The sequence below is a fragment of the Poecilia latipinna genome, unplaced genomic scaffold (assembly GCF_001443285.1).
Source record: "Poecilia latipinna isolate Pla-1442-1.1 unplaced genomic scaffold, P_latipinna-1.0 Scaffold908, whole genome shotgun sequence".
Taxonomy (NCBI): domain Eukaryota; kingdom Metazoa; phylum Chordata; class Actinopteri; order Cyprinodontiformes; family Poeciliidae; genus Poecilia; species Poecilia latipinna.
The window spans coordinates 215,215-243,004 of NW_015113524.1; the positions used below are offsets into that span (position 1 = coordinate 215,215).

A 27,790-nucleotide genomic window follows, 5' to 3' on the forward strand; every position below is an offset into this window, starting at 1 on the left:
AAGGAAGGAAGGAAGGAAGGAAGGAAGGAAGGAAAAAGAAAAGGAAAGAGAAAGGAATAAAAACGGGAAAGCAGAAGGAAGGACTTAAACTTAAGCGTTAGTGCGAATAAAGCCTGAAAACACAAATATTTTTCCACAGTTCATCCTTCATTATTTATTATCCAACCAGGAAAACGCTGAAATCAAACCCCAGACTTCTCCCGACCTCTTACCAAGTTAGCCATGACGATGGTATCCACGATGACGGGCTCGGCGGCGGTCCCCAGAGTGAACTGAAGGCCTCGCGGGGGCTGACCCGAGCTGACGTCGAAACAGTGGCCCTCCAGCAGCAGGTGCTCCAGCTCGTACTCGGCCGCCACGATGTTCTCCACCTGCAGCCACAGGGGTGCAGCCAAGCTCAGTTTACCCCGTCCAGCACGCCCTGGCAACATGCATTAGTAATGACCCCGAAGCTGGCCGACGATGTTTATTTTATGGAGAGGAGGGCTGTTCTTCAAACTCTGGAGCGTAAAAGCAGAAACTTTAAGAAAGAGAATTCAAGGGGAGGGTCACAACCCCTTTGGACAAGCAGAAAGCCGTCAGTCGAAAACTTAAGATTCATCAAAAAGTTTTCCACAGAGTTTCTCGAGCTTTGTTTGGAACTGCATCTCAAGATGGAGTAAAAATGTCTGTTTTTAAAATGCGAAAAATAATAATAAAAAAGAAGCTACAGTTCCAGGGGTAAAAAAGGAACTGAATTAAAGCTCCATTTTGAGATCGTCATCACCTCCTCCAGGTAGATGTTGTCGAGGTCGTAGCGTGTGCGCACAGACTCCACCATCCAGCTCTCGGGGGTGTTGAGGTTCAGGGTGAAGAGCGGAGACTGAGGCATGTCCAGGAACTTGGCCATGGGGCCCGGGGAGAACGACGCGTCGGGCTGGAACGCCACCTCCGGCTCCAACACGTAGCGGTAAAAACTGCAGACAGTGCACCACGCCGTCTCAACAAATGCCATTTTATTGTGATTTTTATGTAACAGACAAACACAAAGCAGCTCAAAATTGTACAAAAAGGAAAGAAAGAACACGTGTTCCTTTGACTGAAGGAATAACCTTTTGTCTAAACCTGAATTAGCTCCTGTTTGACAAACGTCTGAACAAAACGTTGGACAAATGTAACACTGATTGAAATCTGAATCAAACGTAAAAACAAAAAGAAATCTGTTGTGTTTTTTTTTACCTTTTCAGAGGCATATCTGACAGTTTTGACTGGCAGTTCATGAAAACCCTCAGGTTGACGTTTACGAGCTGCTTCAGAACCTTCAGAGTGAAACACGGCGACAGGATAAGAGAGGAAACAGGTTAGCGACAGGACAGAGGACGGTCGTTAGCTGGACGGACGACGACGGCTCGTCCAGGCCAATAACAGAGTCTGGGCCTACCGATAAAAGAGGAGCCATTTTCTGTGCGTCTCTCGTTACTGGATCCACCACGGCAACGACATCGAAGTACACGTCTCCCTCCTTTGGACGGATCTTTACGGCACTGCCGACAAATACGAGACCGATGATTGAGTGAAGTAAGCAAAAAGATTCTGCTGTTTTCCTCAGAGAACAAATGGATTTCACTGAATCCATCCCTTTAAAACAAGCTAAGCGACCCCAATGAAAAACAGAAGTGGTAAGTGATATCGAAGCGTTCCAGACGTACCTGTGGTGATCGTCTGAAAAGCCGTACTCTATCCTGGATTCCCCTTTGGGCTGAGACGACAGCAGAGCGTCCACCTTCATCACCAGGTCGCTGGCCCTGAGAGAGACGCAGCGTTTCCTCAGACGGAAAGTTCATCCGAGGAAGTTCTTACGGAGCCTGAAAACCTTTAGGGAAATAAAATAAAATACCTGTCCTCCTCCATCTCAAACTGCTGGACTTTGCTTTTGATGCGCTCCCCTGACGTTTTCAGGATGATGTTCTCCAGAAGCAAGAAGTCGTCCTGGTTGAACACCTCGTTCTCCTCCAGAGGCCCGATGATCTGAGGAGGAAGGAACCACAACGACAAACGGCATGAAAGAAAGAATCTGCAAACGTTACTAACTTCACGCTGCTTTCATCTCAGCACCGGCGTAAAGGTCGGTCAACCGGGAGAAACGGCGGACGTACCCTTCCGTTGCTGATGACTGCCCTCTGCCCTTTCTTCAGCTTGAGCACGTCTCGGCAGTAGGCGGCGTGGGAGAGCAGGAAGTCAAATTTGGGACCCTCATAAGCGCTTTTGAACAACGACAAATCCATTCCCTGAAGGAGGAAAAACGACCAAATAAGAAACTGACACCGCGCAAAAGTATTTCGCCAGTAATTCAGATGTAAGCGCAGAAACTCAACAACTCACCCCGACGGCAAACTCTCCGACGTCCACGCCCTTCTCCAGGGCCTCTGCCGTTTCCTCCTTGGACATCTTGGTGATGAAGTTCTTGGCATTATTGGCCGACTGCGTCTGCATGGCAGACCAGATCGCTCTGGCAACGCGGCTCGTCTCCGCAGACGGAGCCGACGACGGGTTGTTGATCATCCCCAGTCGGACGTTGTTGCTGGTTTTCTTGTGGAGCAGGCAAGTGAGCAAAGTTTAGTTTACTCATTTATGGTGCGTGACAACCCTGACATACCCTTAATTAATGTCACAATGCTACTTCCAATTGTTCTTCTGGATGTCTTTCTCCAATGAATCAGTGATTTCTTTCTGACTAAAATCACCCTCAAAATATTTCGCAGCACATCATAGTTTTACAATCAGACTGTTTTTGTAGCATTTCTCACCATGTGTCTGATGGCATCGTACAGCAGCTGGCGTCCTGAGGGCTTATCGAAGTCTCCGACTACCCAGAAAGTCACAGGGCGGATGTATCCATCATCTGGGAAGCACAAAAAATAAATAAAATGCTTTAAGCCAGTCTAAAATCAATCACGGTCTTCTAGGAAGAATGGCATGTGCTGCTTTTATCTGTAGCATAATCTCACACTCAGAGACTCTACAAACGTCTAGAAGCAGCTCGTCTTCTGACACAAACTAAACACCTTCAGATTCGATTTTCAAGTTTTTACTGCTGACCTACGAAGCGGAAAAACGGAGAGGCTGCTGGGTATGTGGCTGACCTCGAGCGCCATCAGGATCACTTGGATCTACCGATTGGTGCTGGCTGCAGGACGGTCTGGGTTGGTCCGCGGAGATGATTGTGTCTTTGGAGTTGAAGCCTCTAAACTGTGGAACAGCCTGTCTCACACATCAGGCAGGATTCAGCCGTCGATGTTTCTAAGCCTCATCTAAAGCCATGTCTTTACTCCCTGGCTTTTAGTACAGAATGAAAGTTTAAAGTTTTTCTATCGTTTCTCTCTGTGTCTATCGTCTTTCTCCAAAGGGAAGCCCTGTACGTAATATTGATCTCCTTTTTTAGACTTCTTATACCATCAACCTTTGCATGAATGGGAAATAAGTCTAAATCTTGTCACATTTATAGCTCAGGGAAAAAAATAGCTCATGGAATACTGTTTTTAAGTTTCCAGAAATTATAATCTACCTCACCAACCTACAAAAGTATAAACCAAAAAGCCTCAGTCCCACTTATTTTGCAGGGACTTTTAGGAAAACGAAAAAGTAAATGTCCTTCACATAAAAATTGAGCTTCTCTATATTTTTTTTGTGTGAGATTATGCTACTGCATTAAAGGAATAATTAGTTTTAAGCCATTTTAAGGATCTTTACTAAAACTACCTAATTTTTTTTTCTTTTCAAAGTTAATAGGTGCAGCTTACATTCATGGTCTGGAAATTACAGTAGAAAACATTTTTAACAACTAGCCTCATACATTATTTAAGAATCGTGTCTTTATCAATGCTTTCTACTCCTTTTTGTGACATGAGGCGTCTTGTCTGTACAGATCAACTTATAGCGTCGAAGAGAGACCTCAGTTTATTCTATGCATTAGTTGCTAATCTATAGCAGTAAGAACCAAACAGGAGAAGATTTACGAATGATATTTCTGCTAGAAATTATCTCTGGACTTTATCAATTCACATGCAGCTACTGCATAAACTGCCATGCATTTTCTCTGAGTGTTAGAAGTAAATGTTAGACCGCTGGCACTTGTATAAACACATTTTAATACTCGGGCACAATTTTCACATGCATCATTAGTCACCACTGTCCTCTGAGAGATGCATTGCAGATGGAGGAGTAACACAGAAAGAATGTCAGCATTGTGGTTGACAGAAAAAAAGAGCAATTGAGCTAGGAGAGGGAATAATGTGGAGAACAAGGGGGGATTTTACCATGGCTGTTGGTGGCGGCCATCCCTGATGCAGGGAAAATGTTAAACAACAGAAATACGGAGTGGAGGAGGACAAGACAGCAGAACAAACAAGAGTTTAGGCTTCAAGGTGGCTCAGTTTTCCTCAGTAGAACAACATATATTAGGTGTTAGTTTGTTGCTTTTTTTGCTCTTACCTTTCTTAGTCATGTAGTTCATGCTGTTGGCCACAGCCGCGCTCTTCTCCTTCGAGTCCAAAGTGGAGAAACGAGCGTAATCATCAATAAAGTAGTTGTCTGCAAAAAGTGGGGGGGGAACAGACAGGAAGTTGAACACTTTACAAGAACACAAAAAGCAAATAACAACCACCTATTTTGCAGAGAGCAGACAAAGGATGGTAGATGCTGTAAAATGAAAAAGAGCTTAAAGAAAACCATGTCAGCTCATCCCATCGTGGCTGATGGGACGATGATCATGCTGATGATGATCGTCTGACCATCTATGGATAAATGTTCAATGTTCTCCACTTCCCATTTTACATTTAGTATGTGTAAAGTGAATCTTCTTCAGAGGAGACAAATCACCAGCACAACATAGCATGAGATGATTAGCATTATAACCAGGTCTTTGGTGCCATATCCGACTTGCACTTGCAGAGAAATATTGCAGAAGTGGTGCATATGTTCAGTATGTATTCCAACTCCAAATCTATGACATCTTGAATTAGCAAATGCTACAATATTTGATGCATACAAAAGAGATGCTGGATTGTTTTTTACTTAGAGCAAATCTTTGCAGAACTACTGACATGCAAAGGAAACACACAATACGACTATAGGATAATAATAGAGGTGGAAATTAAATTGTACATTTAGTCTGAAAATGCGAAATAACAGTATACCATGTGTTTACTTCAAGGTCCTATTAAATCTGGCCTATTTTCCCCAAAAGTCTTTATTTTCAGAATAACATGTTTTACCAGGGTAAAATTTATTTAAAATGTTTTTATAATATTTTAGCTGAAGAGTGGAAATTTCAGCAATTTAAAGAGACAACCTTTCGCAAGGTTTAATTGGAAATTTTAGCTAACAACAGTCCAAGGACAGCTCTGTACAAGGATGTGAACTTAACATTCACTCATTTCACCGACATTAATAGTGTTGCAACACAGGTTACATAAATTGCGACATTGCTGTGCTGCTATTCTTCTTTTCATAATGCCGTTTGCAGCAGTCTTGCAGCAGCTCGGGTCATTTTTAGAAGCCAAACACCGTTCTGTTCAAATTGTTTACCCACTAACTAGTGCCAATTTAAACCACTGAGTATAACAATGTGGCATTTTGCAGTCAACTCACTCGTATTGGACAAGTCCAGGTAGGTTCTGCTGGTTGACAGCACTCTGGAGTTAATGCGAGGAACGACGTTGGGCTGGTTCATGATGAAGTCGACGACGTCGTGATCTGTGGCCAGCTCACCCTGCGAGAGAGTTTACAAATTGGAGTTCGGATGTGAAAGCTGTGATTTAGTGAGGACATTCTTCACTGTTGCTGCAGAGCTGACAGTGATGCATCGTCTACTATTCTGCAGACTTTCCAGGCTTAAAGCCACAAAACTAACAAACGACTTCTCTGGTGCATTTATTTAAGCTTTTTTTCCTCTGGAAGTTTAGGTTCAGAAGAAAATTATGACTAACACCCTGTTGATCAGAGCAACTGCTAAATTCAACTCGGTGCATGTCTGCGCCTGAGAATCCCCTTTTAAATAAACACTTGGCTCAGGGGAATGATGGGATAATTTTAAAAGAGGAAATATGACAGATGGTGCGTACACATGCTGCATGCCAAACACAAAATTTATCTTATGACTAAATCTCCAAAAGAAGTAAAACTTTGGATTTATAAACAACCTAAAACCATCTAAAGACTTTCTGACCTTTTTCTTTTCTTTTTTTAATAGATTTATTTGATGTCAGTTTCAGCAGAGAGGAAAAAAGTCTAACATCAAAACACTCACAGTACTGGAATTAAAGATTGGTATCGGGCTCCTTTTTGATGAGATTATGGCTGTTTTATAAACTCAACATAAAAGAACTGAAAATTAGGAAAATCAGCGCCTTGCAAAAATATTAAGAGCTTTTTTATCTTCTTTCCCATTTTGTCACATTTTTTTAGTCCCATTGTTACAACAGCATCATCGTGTATTTTAGGGAGATTTTATCCAATAGAGCAACACAAAGTGCTGCAAACCTGCTGTGGACAAGGAAAATGATGGTTTTGAAACAGTTTTACACACTGAAATCTATTAGTAGTATTAGTAAATAGATCGATGCTGACTATACAACAACATTAATTAAATGTCCTGCAACTCACCAAGTAGACTGCTCTCTGGTAAAAAGACGTGGTTTCCAGGATTTTTTGCATTGTGGTGGTTTCCAGTTCATCGGGGTCCAGTTGCTCACGCTGGTAAGGGATCCCGTTGTACATCACCACGGGCAACGGGCCCACTCCTGTTTGCTCGTAGTACGCCTTCCCTTCCTGCAGGGAAAAATTCAGTTTGCGCCTCATTAGTGACCTAAAAGCAGAAGTAAAATCCAAATAACATTTGGTAATTTCCATTTCAGTAATCAAGTCAAAACCAGAATCTGCTTTTATTTAATTACTGCTTTAAAATCAAAATCAACTCAAATTTTATTTGTATAGCACATTTCAGCAGCAAGGCATTTCAAAGTGCTTTACATCATAACAAACACAAAAACACAGAGTTGTGCAACATAAAATCAACAATCAAAACATGACATTAAGTCAAGTGCCATCATTAAATTCATAATTGACTAAATGTAGAGTTTTGTCACTATTTTGGTTTAAAAAATTGTTAAAACCAGAATGACACAAAATGGAAATCTGATTGCATTTGCATTCAAATAAAAACAGCAAGGAAGTATGTTGCTAATGGCATAAAAGTATCAGACCAGAACTGGTAATTTAGATTACACATATAATTTCACTGGCTGGTTAATTGAAGCCAATAAAATTATTCTGTCAAAAGACAGCGTCCGTATTTAGTGAAGCCAAATTCTGTTGCGTTTACCTTCCTGTTGTTGTCGTAGCTCGAATCGGCTCCCAGGACGCTGCTGACCTCCACGTAGGGAAACCTCTTCTCCAGCACTTTAACAACATCTGCAACACTCAGCTTTCCACCGATCGTCACACGGTTAAACATCTACAGACGGCAGGAAGGGCAACGGGATGAGCAGAAGGGAAGGGGAACAGGACACGGCTGGTGGTGACGTGGCAACAGGCTCGTCTCCGCGGGCTTTACTTACCGAGACGACGGCTTCAAACGCGCTGTGGCTGTTCACCTCGTCAGTGATGTAGTTGTAGGCTCGGACCAGAGCTACGCCTGCGTCCTGCATGCCGTCTACGTCGTCTTCATCAGACACCACGAACACCAGTCCGATTCTACGTCATAAAATTATGAGTTTTCATCCTTTGGAACCATTAAGAAACAATTTAACCCGTCGAGACCTGGTGAAACTAAATTAACTGAGGTTTACAGTCTACATTTTTCTTCCTGGCACAAAAACCAACCTGAGTGGGATGTTGTTGGCATAAAACATCTCTGCCACGCTCAGCAGCTCAGCAGCGTTCTCCTGGGTCGGATCCACAATGATCACCTGCAAAACAAGCAAACCGTTTCTTTTCACCCCGGCTCACCTTTAAGCAGGCTCACTCGGACGCCGATTACCCAACAGAGATCTTACCAGATTGTGGAAGTTCTTGCGGATTTGCCTGATGACTCCGGGGAAGGTTGGTCTGAGCAGCTCCTGGACGTTGTAGGGCCATGAGCTGTACCTGTGGTCCGTCTCCAGGTTGTTGATCCACTGAAACGGGGGAAGCAATTAGGCGAAGAAGAAAAAAAAATGAGCAAAAAGTTACCAATAAATAAGTCAAAACCAGTGGCAAACAAATCTGAGGTGAAAATTTCCTAGAAGAGGGAAATTTCTCGATCTTACGCAGATGGCAGGGTTGCGAATATCAACGGCGTAGTCAGAGTCGGACGGCTGGACATTGAGCTTCAGGATGTCGTGGATGTAGGGCGTCTCGATGAGAAGGGAGCGCAGTCCCTCCATGACCCTCGCCTCACTGCGGAGCACGTCCAGCACACTGAAGGCGACAATTAGAGGTCAAATCAAGGTCGTCTGAACAGTTGGTACGCCTGCCTCGCCTGCCTTTTTATTCTGATTATTGTCACTTCTTCAGATAAAATAAAAAAACAGCATACAGAGACTTAATAATTTGACTACTAATAGAACTTGATTTAATGTGACAGATCAACAAAAAAAATTATACGTACTAATGAAATGGAAGGAAAATGAAAAACTGTTTTTATATAAATAAAAACTGAAGAGTATAAAATGCATATTTAACGGTTATTACTCTAACACCCCAAAATAAAATCCAAAGGAAGGAGAGAAAAGAAGAAAAAGAAATGCATCAGGAAGGTTGGGGACAAAGTGGCGGCAAAACTCTCCATTGAATCTGAGATTATTACACAGCCGGAGCCATTTAGCCAAGAAAAATGGACAAATGTCTCTGACTCCAGATCAAAATCAGCTTAATTTGCCAGGTTTGTGGAAAAAAGTCAAACAAGGAATCTGAATTCAGTTCCACTTTGTTTTCAACAGACATTTTCAATATAAAGAATAAAAAAGGTAAATAAAAATAAAAGTTTTTTGTAAATATTTGTATATGCAGTGTTTAGTTGAATTATGGAAATATTCATGGTATCGATCTGGGGACTCATTGAGAGTAACTGCCAGGGGAAAGAAGCTGTCTCTGTAGAGCATGCTTTTTTTTTTTTTTTTTTTGAGAATAGCGCTCTGTAGCGCCAACCTGAAAGTAAAAGTTTGTGTCCAGAATGTGTGGTGTCTGCAGAGATGTTGGATGGAGTGAAGGTCAGCCCTGATCTGCAGGCCTCAGAGTCAAAGTGAGACCTGTGCAAAGCTGATGGAGACATACCACCAAATGCACTCCACACTTTTCAGATCGTCATCCGTCAACAAAAGGATTTCTAATAACGTATGTAATTTTCCTTCTAGTTCAAACTTGTGCACCATTTTGTGTTGGTCAATCACATAAAATCTTTTCTGAATCTGAATATTATCAGTTAATTAAAATATATCATATTAACTAAAATCTCCTCCTCTGCAGACTGAAGTTAACGCAGTAAACACTTGCTATGCGAGCTGGTATTACAGCTGGTCGTCTCAGTGCGCGTTTATACCTGAAGATGTCTTGCGTGTCCAGATCTATATGCAGCCCGTTGATGAACAGGGCCGAGTCTCCAGGCTGCAATCCCAGTGTTCCTTTGAAAAACTACAGAGAGAAATGTCAAAAGTGACTAAATGGCCTGGTTGCATCAAACCCCGAAACTCCTCGTCTCACACCCGCCGAGCCGTTTGCATCATGTAACGTCAAAAACCTCCCTTTGCGCAGTCAATTATACTGTAAACTAGATGCAACGGCCATTCTGGAACAGTAACGAGGCAGGCTGACGGCTCCAAACGAGCTCTGACAGCTCTGTTCAGTGAGTTTCGAGCAATCCGAGCCCACGCTAAACAAATCTAATTATTAGGGGGGAGAAAAGGTGTGTGACTGGCTGCGTGGCTAGGAGGAGCTGTGAGTTGTTTGTGTGTCTGAGGAGGAGAAAGGAGAGCTCCAAGTCATTTTGGTGCAGTCAAATCTCATTACAGAAACACAAAGACATCAGATTAATCATACTTCAGACACTGCAATTACAACAAGACATGATTAACACAAATATTGCTCATCCCGGTTAAACTGTGTGTGTGTGTGTGTGTGTGTGTGTGTGTGTGTGTGTGTGTGTGTGTGTGACAGGAAGAAGTGTCTGGAAGCAAGTGCTGGTGTCCAAAGCGCTCCAATCAATAATCATTTCTTGCCGCAGGACGCGCTGCGCCTGCTGAATGAATCACCGATTCAGTAATTAGGACGTCTGTCTGCAAAACCCCCGCCGCCGACCCAAACTCCTGTCTTCTGCGCGCTGCGATAATGTGAGAAGAGCTCCGGGAGTCGGGAGGCGTGAGGAGGCAGAGAGAGGGAGTGAAAAAGCATCGACGGGGGGGAAAAAAGAGAAAGAGGGGTGATTACCTATTCTGTTATTAGCGGGACAAAGCCAAACACATTGTCTAAAACTGAAAGGTTTTTGAAGTCAGATGCTGTTCGCAATTTATCACACAACAAAAGGCGACGAGAACAAACAGCAACAGGAGGAGCAGCTCTTGGTTTGAGATATTTTCCTGCAGGCTGAAGCCTGGGAGGGCTGAGGATCTCTGTGCTCGAGGGTGCAAGATTAATATTTTTGATTTGAATTATATAAACGTATGATGAATACGCTTTAACCCATTCGTTCTACTGTGGCTCCTTTAAGCTCATGGCCTTTGTGACCTCCTCCTCCTCCAATCTTCCTCCCATCAGCTTGAACAACCTTCCCAGTTTCTGCCGAGGAAAAGCATTCCCACAACATTATGCTGCCACTACCGCATTTCATTAGGATGCAGTGATGTTAGCCATTCGTCTCATGCTACTTTTAATATTTCTGTAATGGAAAAAAGTCAAGGGGTCTGAATACTTTTGCAGAGCACTTCCTACTTAGTTCGCTGAACACAGACAGATCAGTAGCATGGGAGGAAGAGGAAGACATTAAAATGCCAAAATGATTAGATGTTGGTTTAAATTCATCTAGAGTTTAAGTATTATTTAAAAAACCTCCAGTCTAAGAAAATAAAGCCAGATATACCTCCATCCTTTGTGGAATAATAATAAAAAACCCTGCAGCAATATTTTCCTTTAATTGGATTGCTTTATAAAAGCTCTCATCAAAGTGAAAATGAGCTCCGCAGGCAGGTTTTTTTCCTCACAACCAGGATCCCCCGAGCACCAAATGTGTGCAAATTGGAGGCGAAAAATAGCTCCTAACAAAGTTTTTATTCACAGACGCACACAGAAAAAAAAAGGTTCAGAAGGCACTTGCTGCTTTTTAACAGTCAATTTAGCAAGCAACGGCTTCAATAAAGACATTGTAAGTCCTTTGGTTTTTAGGTAAGTCTTTCTTTGTACCCATCTCAACTTAACATCTAGTTTTGCTTTGGAGTGAACAAAACCTTTAGCTCACAATATTTATTCAAGTTTAAAGAATAAAGCAATAAATAAACTCATCCTGTTACATAAGTTATCAAATTTATTACAAAAGTAATGACTTTTTTCTAAAATAGTGACCACTGAAGTCCTCTTAGGAAACATATTAAAGTGCCAGACAGATTATCAGAGACTCTAACCCTTTTCCTGAAACTCCAGGAAGAGACGTTTGTTTTGAGGCACGAAATGGGTCGGGAAAACAAAAATCTTGCAGATTTTGTTTCTCGAAACTGAATGAAGCAACAAACAGGATGTGCCTTGATGTCCAATTTTGAGTTTAGATATATTTTAATAAAGGTTAGAGACATACGGCTTGATAGATTCAAAACTACTACAATCAAAGAACCTGCGACACCTTTTTATCTTCTATGTGTTAAAGTCCTTTGTAAAGAAATAGATTTGAATTGGCTAAATCCGAAAGAACATTTTAAAACTGGCATCAGCCAGGAATAGCCTGATTTAGGGGGTAGGAGTTTATAAGTTCTCACTTCTTCCTACCCCATTTTGAGCATATGTTATTAACTGAAACAAAAAATCTGTATTTTCTCTTCTTTTTTATGCACTTCTTGTTACTGTGCACTATTTTATTTTTATATTTGTATTTGTATCATGTTCGAATAAAATTTCATTTAAAAAAAAAAAATCTCCTCTCTAATTTTATTTTAATACTTCTGAATGTAATTAATTACTGACAAATAAATATGGGGAAAAAATGGGAGTTTCTTTTTCCTCATATTCTTAAAATGCATCAAAACTAGGAACTTAAGCCATTTACTACTTATATAAAACAGAAATCATATATATTGTGAGGTTTAATGAGCTAAATAAAAATCAAAAGGTTTGCAAGGTTGGAAACATATTTTGATGCATTATTAGGTAAAATCTCTAATTAAAAACAGTCCCAGCCAATAGTCCATTTTTTCATTCTTATATGGTATAATTCATGGCATAACAAAACTTTTTGTAATAATAAAAAAAGAAAGATCAGATCAAAATTGGAACTGATAGGTCGAAGAACATAGGAAGTCTATATGATGCATCTAGAAAAGAGAATAAAAGATCAAAAGTGGATAAAAAGGGGAGGACAAACGTCTACCTTTTGGTTCTCCTCGATCTCTTTGCGGATTTCAGACTTTACCACAGTTTTTGTGATGGACCTGGAAGTAAAAAAAAAACCCCAAACAAACAAACAAACAAACAAACAGTAAATAAAACCCAGAACTTGTCAGTATGTATACAAACTCAGCTTGTGTGTGCGTGTGTTCATTCCTGCAGTACCTGGCTTTGGTGGGGAAGTTCTGACTGAGGTCTTTCATAACGTTGAGGGCATCAACGGCAGGAGCTGCAAGAATGCGAGCTGCTGTCTGGAAACTCAGATCTACGCAAGAAGACGTGGAAGGGGAGGAGGGCAGAGAGGGCAAACAACGGGGAAGGAGATGAGCGGATGAAAATGAAACGCAAACATGAAACGCAGGAGAATATGATGTAGGGACAAGCTGAAAGTTTTCAGCTCTTGCAAAAGAAAAAAAAAAAGTAACTTTAATAAGTTTTTGTTTGTTTTAAGTAAGCAGGGATCAGCAGTGTTTGTTTGCTGGCTTCTTTCTGTTTCGTCCTTTTTCTCACATGAGAGAGGAAAACCGAAGCCTGTGCAAACTTCAATTCCTTGAGAGCAAAGAATAATTAAATACCATCGCAACAAATTTAAATATCACTGGAAATGTCATTTATTTCTGTAACGCATCTGGAAAAAGCGAAGCTCATCCATCATATAGATTCATCACATTCAACTGGTTTCAAGCGCCTACGTCTGTTCTTTTATGGTCTTTATCTAAAAGAAAATACAAAATTAAACTTCTCAGAAAATTAAACTATTACATAAGATCTTTATTCAATGGCTTCTAATATAAAAAGGCTATGGACTATAAAATCATCAACAAACACGTGAGATATTCATATCTGTGTGTTATAAGTTACTGAGCTGCCCAGATGTTTCTTGAGTTTGAAGAAGTTAATTTTTTTAAAATAAATATTCCACAGTGAAGCCTGAAGCTGTGCAGATGTTTGAAGTTCAACGTTAAAAGTCAAATTTTGCTAAGCAGATATGTTTATAAAGTACAGTTTACCGTGCAAACATACCAACAATCCTATAGACAGTAAACTTAATAAAGAATTGTGAAAAATGTACTAACTAAAACAGAAAAGCTAAACAAAACATGAATCTTAATTGGGAAAATACTTTTACCCAATAAATATTAGGGACCTCATTAAACTGCTGTTGACATGGGATATGCCTGGAAAGCACTGGTCTGGCAATAGAAAGCAAATTCCTCGGATTCAGGGTGCAGAAAATATATGCGCATTAAAAGCAAGGCTTTCCAAGGAGAGAAAGGATGCGGCGAGCTTTATTTCAGTGCAGTGAGCCTCTTTGTAATGGTGTTGTAGGCTGTGATTATTAGCCCCTGGAGGTCTTCCGCTCTTTGTAAACAGGCTGAGTTAATGAGCCCCAGTAGGTTAGAAGATAAAGACAGGCGCCCTCGTGTCAGTCTGACAGTCGAGCTCAGCCGGCTCACATCTTTTATTCGACACAATCAAAGCAGCGCCGCGCTCGCATCCTGACCACGCCTGACGATGGATGACTTTTAATGCGTGCGAGGCATTTGTAAATACTCAGACCTTTACAGTGAGAATACGTGTGTGGTGAGAGAGGTGATAAAAACTGAAAAACGCTGTGTGTGTGTGTGTAACAAAAAAAATGATGCAATCAGAATCTGCAGTAAAAAAAAAAAAAAAATGCAGCAACATCCTTGGTTAGATTAAACGTATAACAGCTCAGATGCACAACTGAGGGATCAAACACCTGCACTAATTAAGGTTCGGCTGCTGGTTTGAATCACTGACGGAGTGAAGCAACAAGCGCGTATTTGTTTATGTTTGTATTTAATCATGATCAAAGCATCAGTTAAAAAATTAACGCAAACCATTAGCACTGAGGGAGCAGGGAGAAGCGACTCCTCGTCTATCCTCAGAGCTCTTATTGTGCCAAATTGAAACAAAGAACAGCAGAATATTAAAATAAATATTTAAGTTTGTCTTTGTTACTTGCTATGTCATAAGACTTTGTGGCAACACTTTATTTAACTTTATATAAACGTGACATAACGCCTGTTATGAAGATGATGGAGTTTTCATGAAAGAAGTGTCATTCAGTAAATATTGAACATTTTTAATGCAAAGTTGACAATTTTAAAGGATTTTTAATGCAATTTTGGATTAAATTTACCAAATGACACTTCATGACAACATTCATGAAAACTCCTTCATCTTCATAGAAGGTGTCATGTCAGTCTTATGCACACCCTGTCAAACACAGTGTTGCCAATCTTTTTTTAGTGGCTGCTGGAGTTTCTTTGAAAAATGTTTTTTTAATTTTATTTTAATTGATAAATATTATAACGATGACCACAATTGCAAAACATTAACATTTTGCTGAAGCAACCTTTAATCTTCAGTCACGACCCTGCATCCAGGTATGGCTAAAACAGAGACTTAGTAAATATAGTGTGGAAGGTACATGAATTCAAGACGTTACAGCTGAGCACATTTTCATATTTCGCTTCTTCAGTGTCAGTCAAGAATCAGTGCTGACATACATATAAAGGCAATCAGGAGCTAAATAAGAGAATATAGCTGCTGCTCCCATTGGAGAGAAAACGGAAAGCAGCAGAAGTTGCTGCTCTGTTGGAAACATCCTCTCAGTGTCAACATCAGATGATGGAGTCATCCAGTTGTCAGAGGGGTCAGTTGCTTCCCCTGTCAACATGTCAAGAGTCCGTGGGCCACGAACCGACCCGGATGACTTCGCTGGTGTGTGTTTAACAGAACAAAGAGCAGCACACACTAGGAATTGCTGTGTGAATAGGGCTCCCACAATTGGACCAGTGTTGTATAAACACAGAAAGTGGTCCACGGATATTAAGTACAGATGGTTTGTCCAATCACATGCCAAGTGTGCTTTTATGTATACAACCGGTTTCCAAGGACGCCTTAAAATCATCTGGTTAACTCCCTGATGCCGAGATTAAATCAAAATAAAAAAAGAAAACCAGCTGTCATCTAAAGTTGGATAAACATCTCAGACAAATGTTGTTTTTAGGAATTAAAATGTTTTCTTTTATAACGATGCAATCATTGAATGGCTTGATAATGAAGTAGTAACATCTTATATTAAATGTGTAAACTTGTTAAGCACCCTTAGAAAAAAAAAATAAATCAGTCCACCCCACAGATTGCCGGGATTTGAGCAAATTAGGAAAAGCAAGGCTGTGAAGCCAGACGTTGTTTTTTAATATTCATGTATTGTCAAAAAAAGCAAAAAAAAAAAAAGCACTGTTTGGGTTTCTTTTCTTCTTCTCTTTTTAACATAAACAGAATGCTCTTTAGAGCTGCTGCTTGAAGAACACAACTTTCCTGTCTCCCTGCAATCATATGCACAATTTGGAGGGGTGTGCGCTTCTAGCCAGCTGGAAGCCCAATTCCAGAAAAAAGATGAAGATTTCTCTTTTCTCTCTCTGAGAGCTTAAATTATTAGTTGCATGTTGAAACCCTTATTTCTGAAGATAAAGCAGTTCTCACACATCTTGGATTAGCTAGTAGAGCTGCTACCAGCCTGGTCTACTCCAACACACCTCAATAGCTACAATGAATGAATGAAAGGCATCTATATTCTACTATATTAGCATGTGGTGGTGCAGTCTTAGTACAAACTAAGAACATTTTAAGGTCATGTGGTTTACAATATTACTTTTTTCAAAGTAAAGATAAATAACCTTTACTTGCTTGTACGACTTATGGCTTAAGGGTGAGTAGAGTAGTTTACAGGTCTTAGTGGTGAGATTACGTACCCTCAGCGTAACATTTGCCAGTCAGTCAATATGGCTGCTCTACCACCTCTGATGTTTGTTTTAGCCAGCTGGATATTTATTCATCATATGACAAATGTTTGCGCTTACACAGGAGGAAACAGCAGAGGAAAAAAAAGGATTATCTGCTGATGGGTTAAAGGAAGAGGACACCCACCTTGCATTTGCCAGACCTTTAGCGGTGCCATTTCATTGGTGCTTTCTACTAAGTGCTTCCTCAACTCCTTCAGCTGTTCCTTGAGCTCTGGATAGAGAGTCCTGGCAAGGGAGAGAGAGAGAGAGAGAGAGAGAGAGAGAGAGAAACAGTCTAGGAAAATGCAGCTACAAAGTAGAACTGAACTTCTAATTAAGAGAAAGAGTGCTTGGAACCACAGATTGATTTAGTTATTTGCAGGTTAGCTGAGCAGAGATATGGTCAGCGCTTCAAGGGAATTAAGTTGGGAGAATTAAAAGAGCGAGGAGAAACAAAAAAAAGAGCTTGGCTGGAGTTAATGCCGTTGGAACCAGACCAAGCTTGTGAAAATTTATCGCAGCTCAACACAGAGACACTCACTTCAGTTTGCCAAAAAGGAATCCCTGGACCTCATCCACTGGATCGTTCTCGCCAATCACTGTAGCGTTCACCTCCGCCTCTGAAAGCAAAATCAATTAACTAGATATTCATGTCAGGACTCCTCAGTGATTACACCAGCAGCATGAGTCTGTTTATTGTAAATGAATTCCTTAGAGAGCACAAACCTTGAACTTGTGTGTCATCCTTTGCCTTGTACTCCTGGCTTTTAATAGCCAGCTCTACTCCGTACCCCGACAGATACACTTTGTTTTCACTAGGTTTCTGGAAGGAAAGGAGGAGATGTTAGTATATAAAGTAAGAAAACTTATTTCAGGGAGTTATTGTTCCTGTCCAGGGTCCCCGCACTTTTTCCTGTCAAAATTCTGCACTTGTGTTAGTACAAATACTGCTTACTAAGGAAATTATTTGTCAAAACCTCAAAGCTTAAAACATGGACAGATAGACGAACCAACAGGCGAATAGACAGCTAGACGTAGGGATGGATGTCCAGCAGAATGTGGGATAAAGTCCATATAAAGTAGTGCTGTCAATCGATCAAAAAATGTAGTCAAATTAATCACACCCCAGCGATTACGGTAATCACTGTGCTCAACTTTGTAAGCTTAAAATGTAAAAATGCACATTTTCAAAAAAAAAAATGTTCAAACAAATCTTTTATACCAAACATCTCAGTTGTTCATCTAAGTTTTAAAGGAAGTAATTTTATTTCAAAAGTAATTGAGACATGTTGACTCCAAGCTAGTTGTGCTTCGCTGGATGGATAATTCACTGTTGCAGTCAGTAGGCTACATATCACCTTGGTTTTATCTAAATGTCCATTGCAGTGTTTTGTTTTTAAGAATTTATTTGGCACTAGTGAACTTTATTTGACAGTATCTGACAGGATTACTGCACAAGAAAGGGAAGCTGCTTTGAACGGAGTAAAACTCTGCGAGAGAGACGTGTTAAGGTCAGAATAGATAATGTGATTAATCTGGATTATGTAATATTAACGCGTTAAACGTTTTAGATTAATCGCATGCTTTAAGGAGTTAACATTGACAGCCTTAATGTCCATTCATTTTTTGGGACTTATCTAGATCTTCAAAATAATTAAATAAAACTCCAGACATTCACAGGCTGTGTAGGAAGCCTGGCTGCACCTCGTGTTGCAAATGCAAACACCCAGACGACATATGTGACCCGGTTTTTGTCTTTCCAAAAGGCTCCATCAGCCTCTCACCTGTTGAACATTTCATCTAATTTCCTCTGCAAAGACAAAACACTCTGTGACTTCAGGGACAGATTTAAAGGACAGATAACAAGCCATTACCGAACACATTGACTGTCCAATAACTGGTGCTGAATTGGCCCTTTTTTAGTTAAGCATAAAGACTCGATGCATATCAAACAGATGGTGAGAATAATTTAGCATAATCAGAGGGAGAAATAAATGGATCGGCTGCATTTGCATGTGAGAAAGGAGGAAATCCAAGTTCAACTTGGCATGAAAAACTGGAGAAACACTTCATCCCAGGTGTAAATGAGAAGCCTGGTTAAACTCCACAAGTTTTTTTTTTTTTTGTCAAATAAGGAAAACTGAGAGAACAAGTGCACTAAAATCATTATTTTGCCATATGTTCACAAATGTGGACATCTGGTATAGTCTGCTGGAGCAGTGGGGATAAATAGTAAATGGCCTGCTTTATGAAGTGATTCTCTAGTTGTATTACCCACTCAGCGCCCATTTTTAACACTACTAGTTGCATCCACCGTTTCACATATTCGTACCTCAATTTTCAGTCAAAACGGAGCGTTGATGTCATCGAACCAACATCTGCCTAGCAGCAGCATTAGTAGCAGTCGTATAGTTTTGACGCAATAAGAAAAAATGACAAAAATTACTATGACTGCACCATGATGTTTATGTGAATGAGTAGATTTTTAATCCATCAATAAATAAATCAATTCATTAGATTTGAAACAAGCCAGTTAAAATTCCTGAAATTAAGATGGAACTAAAAAAAATAATAATAATTTTAGCGCTTAAACTCTATTCTCTGTATTTTCTTAACTATGATTAAGACAGCAGTTTAAATTCATGGTAAAAACTGAATTAAATTGATTTGTCAAACATTGTCAAAGAGTTTGGTTTCAAAAAATAAAGTATATAGAGAATGATCAGATTCTAAATGACTGAACACAAATCTCTTTAAACACTGTGAGACTAAAGAGAAATTAAATCTGTGACGAGTAACGGACCAGGACTGAATATAGTTCAGGGACGTTTCTGTGGGGTGACAACAGGACAATTTAAAAAAAAAAAGAGCCCAAACTGTTAGTTGGAGAACCTGAGTAAGTGGATAAACCAATTTTAATTTATCTACTATATTAAAAGTAGAGTAACAATGCTTGTGTGTGTGTGAACACCTACAGCCACGTAGTGACGAAGCACGTAAGCTGCCGACCCTTCGTTGACTTTGGATGTTAGGACTTGGTGGAACTTCTGGAAATCTTTCGTCCCGAGTTCAGCGTAGAGGATGATCACAGGCGTGTCCGGATTTGATCCCGGGTATCTATGATCACCTTTGAAAAGGTATGGCTTCTGCCTGCAACGGGGATAATAACATCACCTGGCTAGTCAGTATGTTACTGACTGAAAGACTACAGTGTGTACTTTTACACGTGAAGATCTGTCATTACCTTTCCGTTGCAGTTTTCAACAGCGTTGCCAAGCTTTCTGGATCGCAGGACTTCTCTCCATGGACGCTGATGAAAGCTGAGCAGTCAGAGGGAGGATGCTCAGTGGACGCAATCTAATAAGGAAAAAAAAAACAAAAACAAAAAAAAAAAACAATGACAAATACCGACTTCTCTTATAGGCAAGCACATATCGTTAAGGCAACAGCAGCTCCTGTTACCTGCTGGAAGGAGTGAACTGTGGCAGAGTACGCTCTCAGAGAGAGGGCGAACTTCAGCATGTTCAGCTGGACGGAGCTCAGCAGAGCACTGGCTTTCTTCACAATCAGCTCATAGTAAGCTTGGTCTGTGTCTGTGGGGGAAAAAAATAAAACATACAACAATTTAACAGGTGATCAGAGTAAAAGTCTGACATTACTACTCATTTGTCATCCAGTTCCTCATTTAAAAACCCTAACACCAGGGGATTTTATTAAAAATGTCATGGTGTCCAAACATTTTTTTTACAGAAAGCAAAAACAAAAAACAAGCAGGAACTAATTCAGTAATCGATTATTCATTAACTGGAGTCTACAGACTAAAAAAAAAGGCCATCTGCTGAAAGAACAACACCCTGAGAACAGTAACTAAGGTGCACAAAAACTTTATACACTTTGCATTCAAGATAATAAATAAATAAATAAATAAAAAGTGAATATCTTCTACCCAGAACTCCGTAGTTGGGATAGTTTTAACTTTACCTAGTTCAAATTATGTAAAACAAATAAATAAAAACTCCTATTAAGCACGTTTCCAATCCAATTATCAATCAGTTAATCCATGAAAAATAATCATCAGATCAGCCCTGCTCTGTACTGATGCTAAGTCCAGCAGAAAGGGCTGAGCTTTTCACATGTTGATGTCAGAAGTAATTTTTAGCTGTGATGCATTCATTGCTACAAATGATCCAATGTCCCTTAAAGGAATGTTATGTTATTGCATTTTAGAGGATAAAATGCTTGTTTTCTGATTTAACAAAGGAATCAACTTATTTGTTTGTCTGCATTTTTAAATGCATAAAAAAGGCTTGAGAGGTTAAATAAAAAATCTGCAGAATAACGTGCCAATTTTTTTATCCTATTATTCATCATTATAATCTATATATTTGATCACTAAAATGATCACTAGTTGCAGCCGTAGTCAACTATTAGTCACACTATCTCAAATTGGGCTTTCATTGAAGAAGAAGAAAGTCTTTCCTGACAGAAAGACAAAAAAATCCCACAAATCATGCAGGAAACTCAGCAAACGTGGCAGAATTTGAGCTTTTGGCTTTTGGCACGTGAAGAACTGCATAAGATGAAAAACTAACAATGATGACACCTTAAAAACCATCCTCGCAGTGAAAACTGGTGGTGACTCCCAGCATGCATTGGGGAACAGTTGACGAGAGGATGAGTAGAAAACAAACCACTGGTTCAGGCCAAACTTTTCCAAGTGAGACTGTTCTCTTAAAGCTGCGTCTTCCATCGTGTTAATCACACCAACGTAAGGATTTTTTCGCTCTTTCAAAAATAAAACCCATGCATCAGTTTCCTTCCCTATCACATGCTCTACATTATGTTGGTCTATCAAATAAAACCCCAAGAAACGACATTAACACATGTGGCTGAGTGTGACAAAATCTGAAATAGTTCAGAAAATATCAATCCATACATAAGGCATTGTATAGCAGCTAACAACGTGCCAAGTCGTCTTCTCACTTTAAAATTAAACCACATCACCACTTCTCTTCTGTCGCGGTAGCTGTGACCCAGCTGCTGCTAACAGAGATGGGTTCTGGTTCCTTTAAGTACGCGGCCGAAGCACTGACAAAACAACGCAATCACTGCCGAGATGCAGCAACGCCGTCAGAAATTCAGAAGCTCCCAGAACAGAAAGTGAAAGTGAAAATGGACTGCAGAGTCTGCAGCAGTTTTACATTACCATCATGCTCTCCCTCGATGTTTTGATTGGCCTCAACAAAGTCCCAGAACTTGTCCGGGCTCTCCTCTGCCAGAAACTCGCTGAAGAAGAAGAAGCAAAAACAATAAGTGACATTTTTATGATGCAGCCATAAGCAGTGGTGAGAAAAAAGTGTTGCGCTGTTTACAATTTATTATTTTTCTACACGTGAAACATAGATGCTTCAGATCATCAAACAAATATATGTATATATTAGACACTGATAATACAAGTAAATAAAAAATGCAGTGGTTAAATTAAATTTTAGTCTCATCAGCATTTTCCCAAATGTCTTGGGACGTCAAGATGTCTTCTGGGAAAACTGAGATGAGGATGCATCTTTATCGTGTTGGAACTACGCCATGCAGGCCACTTTGCTATGGTGGAGTCCTAAAGTGCTTTCTTGGTTGAGAGCAGGTGTGGCAGTAAGAAGCTCTGAGTATGTCTAGAGAAACTGAGCACAGCTTTCTAAAGATGTGACACAGCGGGACACATAGTTTTGTATTTTTCCATAATTAATGTTTATATTTAAACTCAGAATTTTGTGCATCTAATCTTTTTCTAATACTTAAATTCGTTGAGCTGAAATATTCACGTTTGACAAACACAAAGGAGGAAAATACTTTTTCTCATCACTGTATACAACTTAATCGTTTTTGTTACTTTTTTTTTTAAGCAAGCAGATTAAACTCAGGGGCAACAGAGGACAGATGCTGACTGACCTATGTGCGAATTTCGTACAACACAGTAAGAAATCTGCTACAGCAATGTTGTGTGGTACCTGGCTTCCAGCAGCAGCGGAGTATCAGCCCATTTGGTTGCAAGGGTGGTGGTGATGGCCTTCGAGTCTGCCGCACTGGAAATAAGCGACAGCAGAGACAGGAGCAGGACACACAGGAGCCACATCCTCCTGCCTGTTCCTGAGGAGAGACAACAAACAGAAGTGGTGACAACGATCGGACCCTTATTTAAAATGGATTTAAAAACTGACGTTCAACTACAATTTGAGCTGTTGGATCACAGTGAGCAGACGAATGTTTGGAGGAGTTATGCTCCAAAAATCTAAAAAGTTCAAAAGCCATCACTACCACAGGATGTGAAACATCTTGGATTACTCTCGACTTTATGCCACTAAAGTATCATTTAGCAAAAAATCTTTTTAATATTGTGGAACCTCACTAAGTAATGTGACTGGACTCACAGAACAGTAAAGTGGCCTACTTTACTGGATTCAACAGAAGTGAGAGCAAGTGATAAAGTACAATCAGTTTCAAGTGAATCTTTCAACAGGTCACAAGAAACCAATAATCTAAGCGCCACTAGATTTTGCCAGTCTTTTGTAGTCTTATAACATTGAGATAAGACACTTCTCTGCTTTATTGTACCACAGGTTCCTAATAAAACTCAAGCATGTGGTGCAAGAAGAGCAGTCGGTCCATTCATTTTCCCACAATGCAGATGTGCAAAAGAATCAGAGTAAAGGAGGCCGAATGCAAATACACACCAAGCTTTTATCACTGCGTTTACAATGTGATTGCAGATGTTCAGGTATATTTTGTACAGTAATTTAGAATAACTTGGTGAAGTTATCCATCAAAATTTGTTGTATAGGCGAGTCTGAGTTGGTTTCTAATGAGGCAAAAATTAATTAAAGACAATTTATAAAACAGAAGGTAAGGCAGCTACTTGGAGGGAAACATAAGTGAATCGTATCCGGTTAATAACTGGTTTACGACTCATTTTTGACAGATATCAGCAGAATAAGATGTTGTGCACCTGCAGGGATATATCATAAGTAAATAAAAGGCTTCCTGAACTCCGTCCAATAAGCACCTTCAGCGTGGCTGCTCTGTCCAATAAGCAAACAGCTTCAAGATCCTCAAGCTCCTAAAAGATGTTACGTTAGAACTAGTAGCTAACTAATTGCTGCATTTAGCAAGCAACTTGTTAAGATTTTACAACACTGGACGTTTTAAAGGCAAGTATAGCAATAACTAGAGTGAAAGGAAATCTCAATGAGTTAACCCAGCCTTCTGCTGGGTTGTAAACGAACAGCCAACAATATTAACTCCTCCTACATAAAAGGAAAACCATATTTTTCTGTTTCTGTGAAAACACCTTTAGTCACCTTCTCTATGACAGCATGAAACAAGATTAAATAAGAGTCACATTTAGCTGCAGAGCGCTTAAAACCACTGATTTATCCTCACCGAAGCCGGCTCTGTAGCTTCCTGTTTCCATGATCCGCTGAGGGTGGGTCCTCACATCCGGATTAGGTGACTAAGACTTTGCCTGTCCAGAATGAATAGACTAGAAGCAGCACTAAGCAAGCATGTTTAGGTTTATTTTAAAAATTACGTATCTTAAAGTATATTAGTAATATTCACTAACAAAAATCAAACACTTTTATTTAAAAACAGAAAGAAAAAATTAAATATTAATATCTGTAGTTGCATTTTATTAACATAAATGAAGATATCTAGATTGCATTTTGAAAGTCTGTGGTATGTAAAAGTAAACAGCATGTTGATTTTTTTTAGTTATGTTTTAAAGACTTATTTTTGCTTTTGTATTTTAGTGTTATATTTTTATACATATTGTGGTTCTGGAGTTAATATATAAAGCTTCAATCAATACTATGTCAATGTTTATTTCTTAAAGTGAGGTTTTTTTTTTATGCTGAGAAAGCGAGGTATTTTCTAAATGTTGCTCGTTGTTATCTCGTCTCCCCAGGTCCGTTAATGTCGTGTGTAAAAACCATAAAGACAACAGTCACTGTTCAACTTCTCAATCAGCTAGAATTTATTCAAACAATCAAGTGCATAAAATCACACCAACAGCTCAACATGACCATCAAATACCAAGCCAGAAAAGAAACATTAATTACCTGAAAACAAATACAAAAAGACGAAGACGCGCCTTAAGACAGATCAACCACAGCTGTTTTAGCTCAGTTACTTTAATATCAAGGTGTGTTTCTACTGTCTGATGCGTTCTAACATATGAAGCCATCCTCCTTGCGTACTTTCCCAGGGTACGAACAATAGATGTGTTCATTTTCATACAGAAACATTTTACTCAAGAAAGCGGGACCAAAGTTTATCAGCTATCTGTGTTTCTCATTTCAAACTGCCTCAAACTGGCTCCCCTGACCTCTCCTCCGACCCAGTGCATCAAACAGCAGATTTTGATTATAAAAATTAGCACATTTCATATAATATCTTCAAACTCTTATAAAATAGACATGAGCAGTTTCAATACCAAAACATCTGTTACTCTCTGATTAATTTTCAATTTCTTTGGTTATAATGAACTAAAACATTTTCAGATTAATATATGACTTATAGACTCTTAAAATGTGATCTAATATAAAATAACTACTGATTACACTAATTTTAATCAAATCGGGATCATTATATCTAAGAAAAATGTTCTAGTGATTAAGTTACATATTGATTAAACTATGAGTCTAAATTGAGGCCTACTCAAAACAATCGGGATCAGTCTAATAGTTCAACATGCGCTAAAGTTAAAGCTATCATTAAAACTAGCATAATAAAACTAATATTTCCAACAAAATCTAGTTATTTAGTTGTGGTTAGTGGAATAAAACCTTGTTAAGAACCTCATTATAAAGACAAATTTAATTCTCATACTTTTAATATTTGACCTTTAAATGCCAAAAGTCAAACAATTGGCATTTGAAAGGAAAAGAAAGTCCTGCAATCTTACCCCACACTACTGATTTAGATAAATTGTTTCTTAGTCTGTATGTTCTGAAGCACAAACAGTGGAAATTAGCTGTCTCATGGTTCACTTTACTTTCAATAAGCTGATGCCTCTCTGCTCTCCAGCAACACTCTAAAAACTGCTGGGTCGAAAACAATCCAATTGATTTTTCTCACCCGGGCTGTCTTGGGCTAAACATGTACGGATCCATCCAACCCTGGATTGACTGGACGCAACAGGGATGGGGTACGAGCATGATGATTTATATTTTCAACCTAAATAAACAGCTATGTCTAACTATAAGGCTACCAATGTGGAAAATGTGCAGTTGCCATGCTGCCTTTCTGCGAGAAGGTCCTGGGTTTGAATCCTGGCCTGAAGTCTTTCTGCATGGACTTTGCATGTTCTCCCTGTGCATTCCTTGGTTCCCTCACGGCATCCAAAGGAGGAAGCCTGCTAAACAAAGTGCTGGGCCAGGATTGCTTTCCATGAGAGAGAGAAAAAAAGAGAATGTACCAAGAGTTAAAGGTAGCAATAGCTTTATAGGCGGCTTAAAACAGGAAACTAATCCAAATAATTTTACAAAAAACACCTGTGATCTTCATGTTCATCCTTTCCTGAAGTCTGCTCAACATGTTCTGCAGACAGTCCCTCTGGGGGAGACTGGTGACATACGACAGGCCCCTTGCCAACCTGTTGCATTGTCTTGATTAAATAGGGTGCAAAGACATGGCTGTTGATTTTCCATTTACTCGCTCTGTAGCCTAAATTAAATTGGACAGTTGATCCTCCAAAGGGAGCAGTTCCAAGGTTTGACTTAAAATTTTATATATATATATATATATATATATATATATATATATATATATATATATATATATATATAAACAAAATGAAGGCATGACCTTCATTTTGACATGAACATGTGGATAGCCCACGTATAGATGCTTGAACACACACAGTAAACTAACTTGAAAGTCAGCTGCGTCCCTATGAGGACGGGCCAAATCATCGCAGTAAGTCCTCACAAGTATAACTAAACTGAGCCTGCAGCACCCTCACACACACACACACACACACACACACACACACACACACACACACACACACACACACACACACTGCCCATGGCGCCTGTTCATTTGTCAGGAAGGTGACATCTTCAGATGAATTATGGGAGATGGTTGTCATCTTCTCCGGGGTCACATACGAAATGGCGAGCCTGGGCTCTGGGCTCCCTCTGCTCGCGCTATCACACGTCAGCCATTTTAGAGGTTGAAAGCCTCGACGGGGGACCAAAGCGACCTCAATTAAACCTCCATTAATATTAATACATTTTGTCGTTTCACGTGAGCTGCCGCTAATTAAATGTGTCCCTGACTGTATAATGGGGGTCAGCCGGGGTCTCTAACATGAAGCTAATTCGCCACATTACAGCAGCCGAACTCGGAGCTGCACTGCGCTCCAGTCTTAAATACAGCTGCAGAAGAGGCCGATTGCTGTTTTGGAGCACGTAAATAATCACACACTTTTTCAATTAGGCCTGCACTTCCCGATGTTTGGGTCAGTGCCAAACTGTGGGAAGCAGAAGTTGCCTGTTTATTTAAACAGGATCCTTGTTTTTGCAATTTAATTCTAGCATAAATACATTCGACGGCCTTAGAGGTTTGTTCAAAAACAGAGAAAAATAGCATCATGAAAACCAGGGAACATAGCAGACACGTCATCAAAGGAAAAGCACCATGTGGCAGAAAAGTTACTCTTAAACATCACATTAAGGACATCATCCCTGGAGCAAAACATAATGGTGGCAGCATCATGTCCTTTCAGTGAGATGACCTAAATCAGTTTAAATGAAAGCATTTTTATGTGTTAGAATGGCCCAGTCAAAGCCCAGACTTATACCTAACTGAAAGCTAAACCTATAACATGTTCACAGATGACTTCAATTCAATTTGAGATTGAGCTATTTTGCAAAGAATAGATAAAAATGTTGTTGTTCAGGAAACAATGTATTTCTTCTTCACAACTATGCAGCCCTTTCAAGTGATCTATCACATAGATCCTAACAAAATTGACTAAAATTTGCAGTTACAACACAAAAGTTTGAAATTTACAGGTTATGAATACTTTGTAAATCTCATTTACCAGGCTTTTTGTGTTTAGCACTCAGCTGTAGTCAGGGGTGAAAGTAGGTGGGTACGGTAGGGTACTGTGTACCCGTAAAAGATTTTGTTAAACGGGGGAAACAGAATCTGATGGCCACATTTCAGGTGATTTATGAACATCAGATACCGTTTCAAACTTTAACACAGGGGGAAGAGTATCTGATGGGTAATATTGAGCGCTAAAACACATGGCTCTGGTTTTAATTCGTATAGCACTATGAGGTTGGGTTCTAACACATATGGTGCATATC

At 39.7% G+C, this 27,790-nt stretch overlaps 1 protein-coding gene and 1 long non-coding RNA gene across 3 annotated transcripts in view; both read right to left on the reverse strand.

Annotated features, from left to right (window-relative positions):
- The window catches only part of uggt1 (UDP-glucose glycoprotein glucosyltransferase 1), a 35,612-nt gene extending 11,677 nt beyond the window's left edge, over positions 1-23,935 (reverse strand). Inside the window, exons 1-30 of one of the 2 annotated variants that reach the window (XM_015048874.1) lie at positions 23,853-23,935; positions 22,424-22,562; positions 21,625-21,704; positions 19,881-20,011; positions 19,663-19,775; positions 19,394-19,568; positions 17,145-17,241; positions 16,960-17,038; positions 16,564-16,664; positions 12,766-12,865; positions 12,584-12,644; positions 9,557-9,648; positions 8,286-8,436; positions 8,034-8,153; positions 7,861-7,946; positions 7,596-7,731; positions 7,361-7,492; positions 6,643-6,807; positions 5,629-5,749; positions 4,471-4,569; positions 4,296-4,319; positions 2,787-2,881; positions 2,362-2,568; positions 2,136-2,267; positions 1,877-2,007; positions 1,689-1,784; positions 1,421-1,523; positions 1,219-1,298; positions 767-956; positions 213-371 (exon numbers count right to left, since the gene is read on the reverse strand). In XM_015048874.1, the coding sequence (XP_014904360.1) occupies positions 213-371; positions 767-956; positions 1,219-1,298; positions 1,421-1,523; positions 1,689-1,784; positions 1,877-2,007; positions 2,136-2,267; positions 2,362-2,568; positions 2,787-2,881; positions 4,296-4,319; positions 4,471-4,569; positions 5,629-5,749; positions 6,643-6,807; positions 7,361-7,492; positions 7,596-7,731; positions 7,861-7,946; positions 8,034-8,153; positions 8,286-8,436; positions 9,557-9,648; positions 12,584-12,644; positions 12,766-12,865; positions 16,564-16,664; positions 16,960-17,038; positions 17,145-17,241; positions 19,394-19,568; positions 19,663-19,775; positions 19,881-20,011; positions 21,625-21,704; positions 22,424-22,562; positions 23,853-23,883 (3,426 nt within the window). In that variant the 5' untranslated portion in view covers positions 23,884-23,935. The remainder of the gene's footprint in view (positions 1-212; positions 372-766; positions 957-1,218; positions 1,299-1,420; positions 1,524-1,688; positions 1,785-1,876; positions 2,008-2,135; positions 2,268-2,361; positions 2,569-2,786; positions 2,882-4,295; positions 4,320-4,470; positions 4,570-5,628; positions 5,750-6,642; positions 6,808-7,360; positions 7,493-7,595; positions 7,732-7,860; positions 7,947-8,033; positions 8,154-8,285; positions 8,437-9,556; positions 9,649-12,583; positions 12,645-12,765; positions 12,866-16,563; positions 16,665-16,959; positions 17,039-17,144; positions 17,242-19,393; positions 19,569-19,662; positions 19,776-19,880; positions 20,012-21,624; positions 21,705-22,423; positions 22,563-23,852) is intronic. The other variant, XM_015048875.1, reaches the window with a different exon arrangement.
- A 1,329-nt stretch (positions 23,936-25,264) lies between these two features.
- LOC106957487 (uncharacterized) lies at positions 25,265-26,084 on the reverse strand. The gene is made up of 2 exons (XR_001426957.1): positions 25,964-26,084; positions 25,265-25,853 (listed from the first exon to the last, which is right to left on the reverse strand). It is a non-coding gene; the product is annotated as an uncharacterized LOC106957487 (long non-coding RNA).
- Between the last annotated feature and the right edge of the window lie 1,706 nt (positions 26,085-27,790).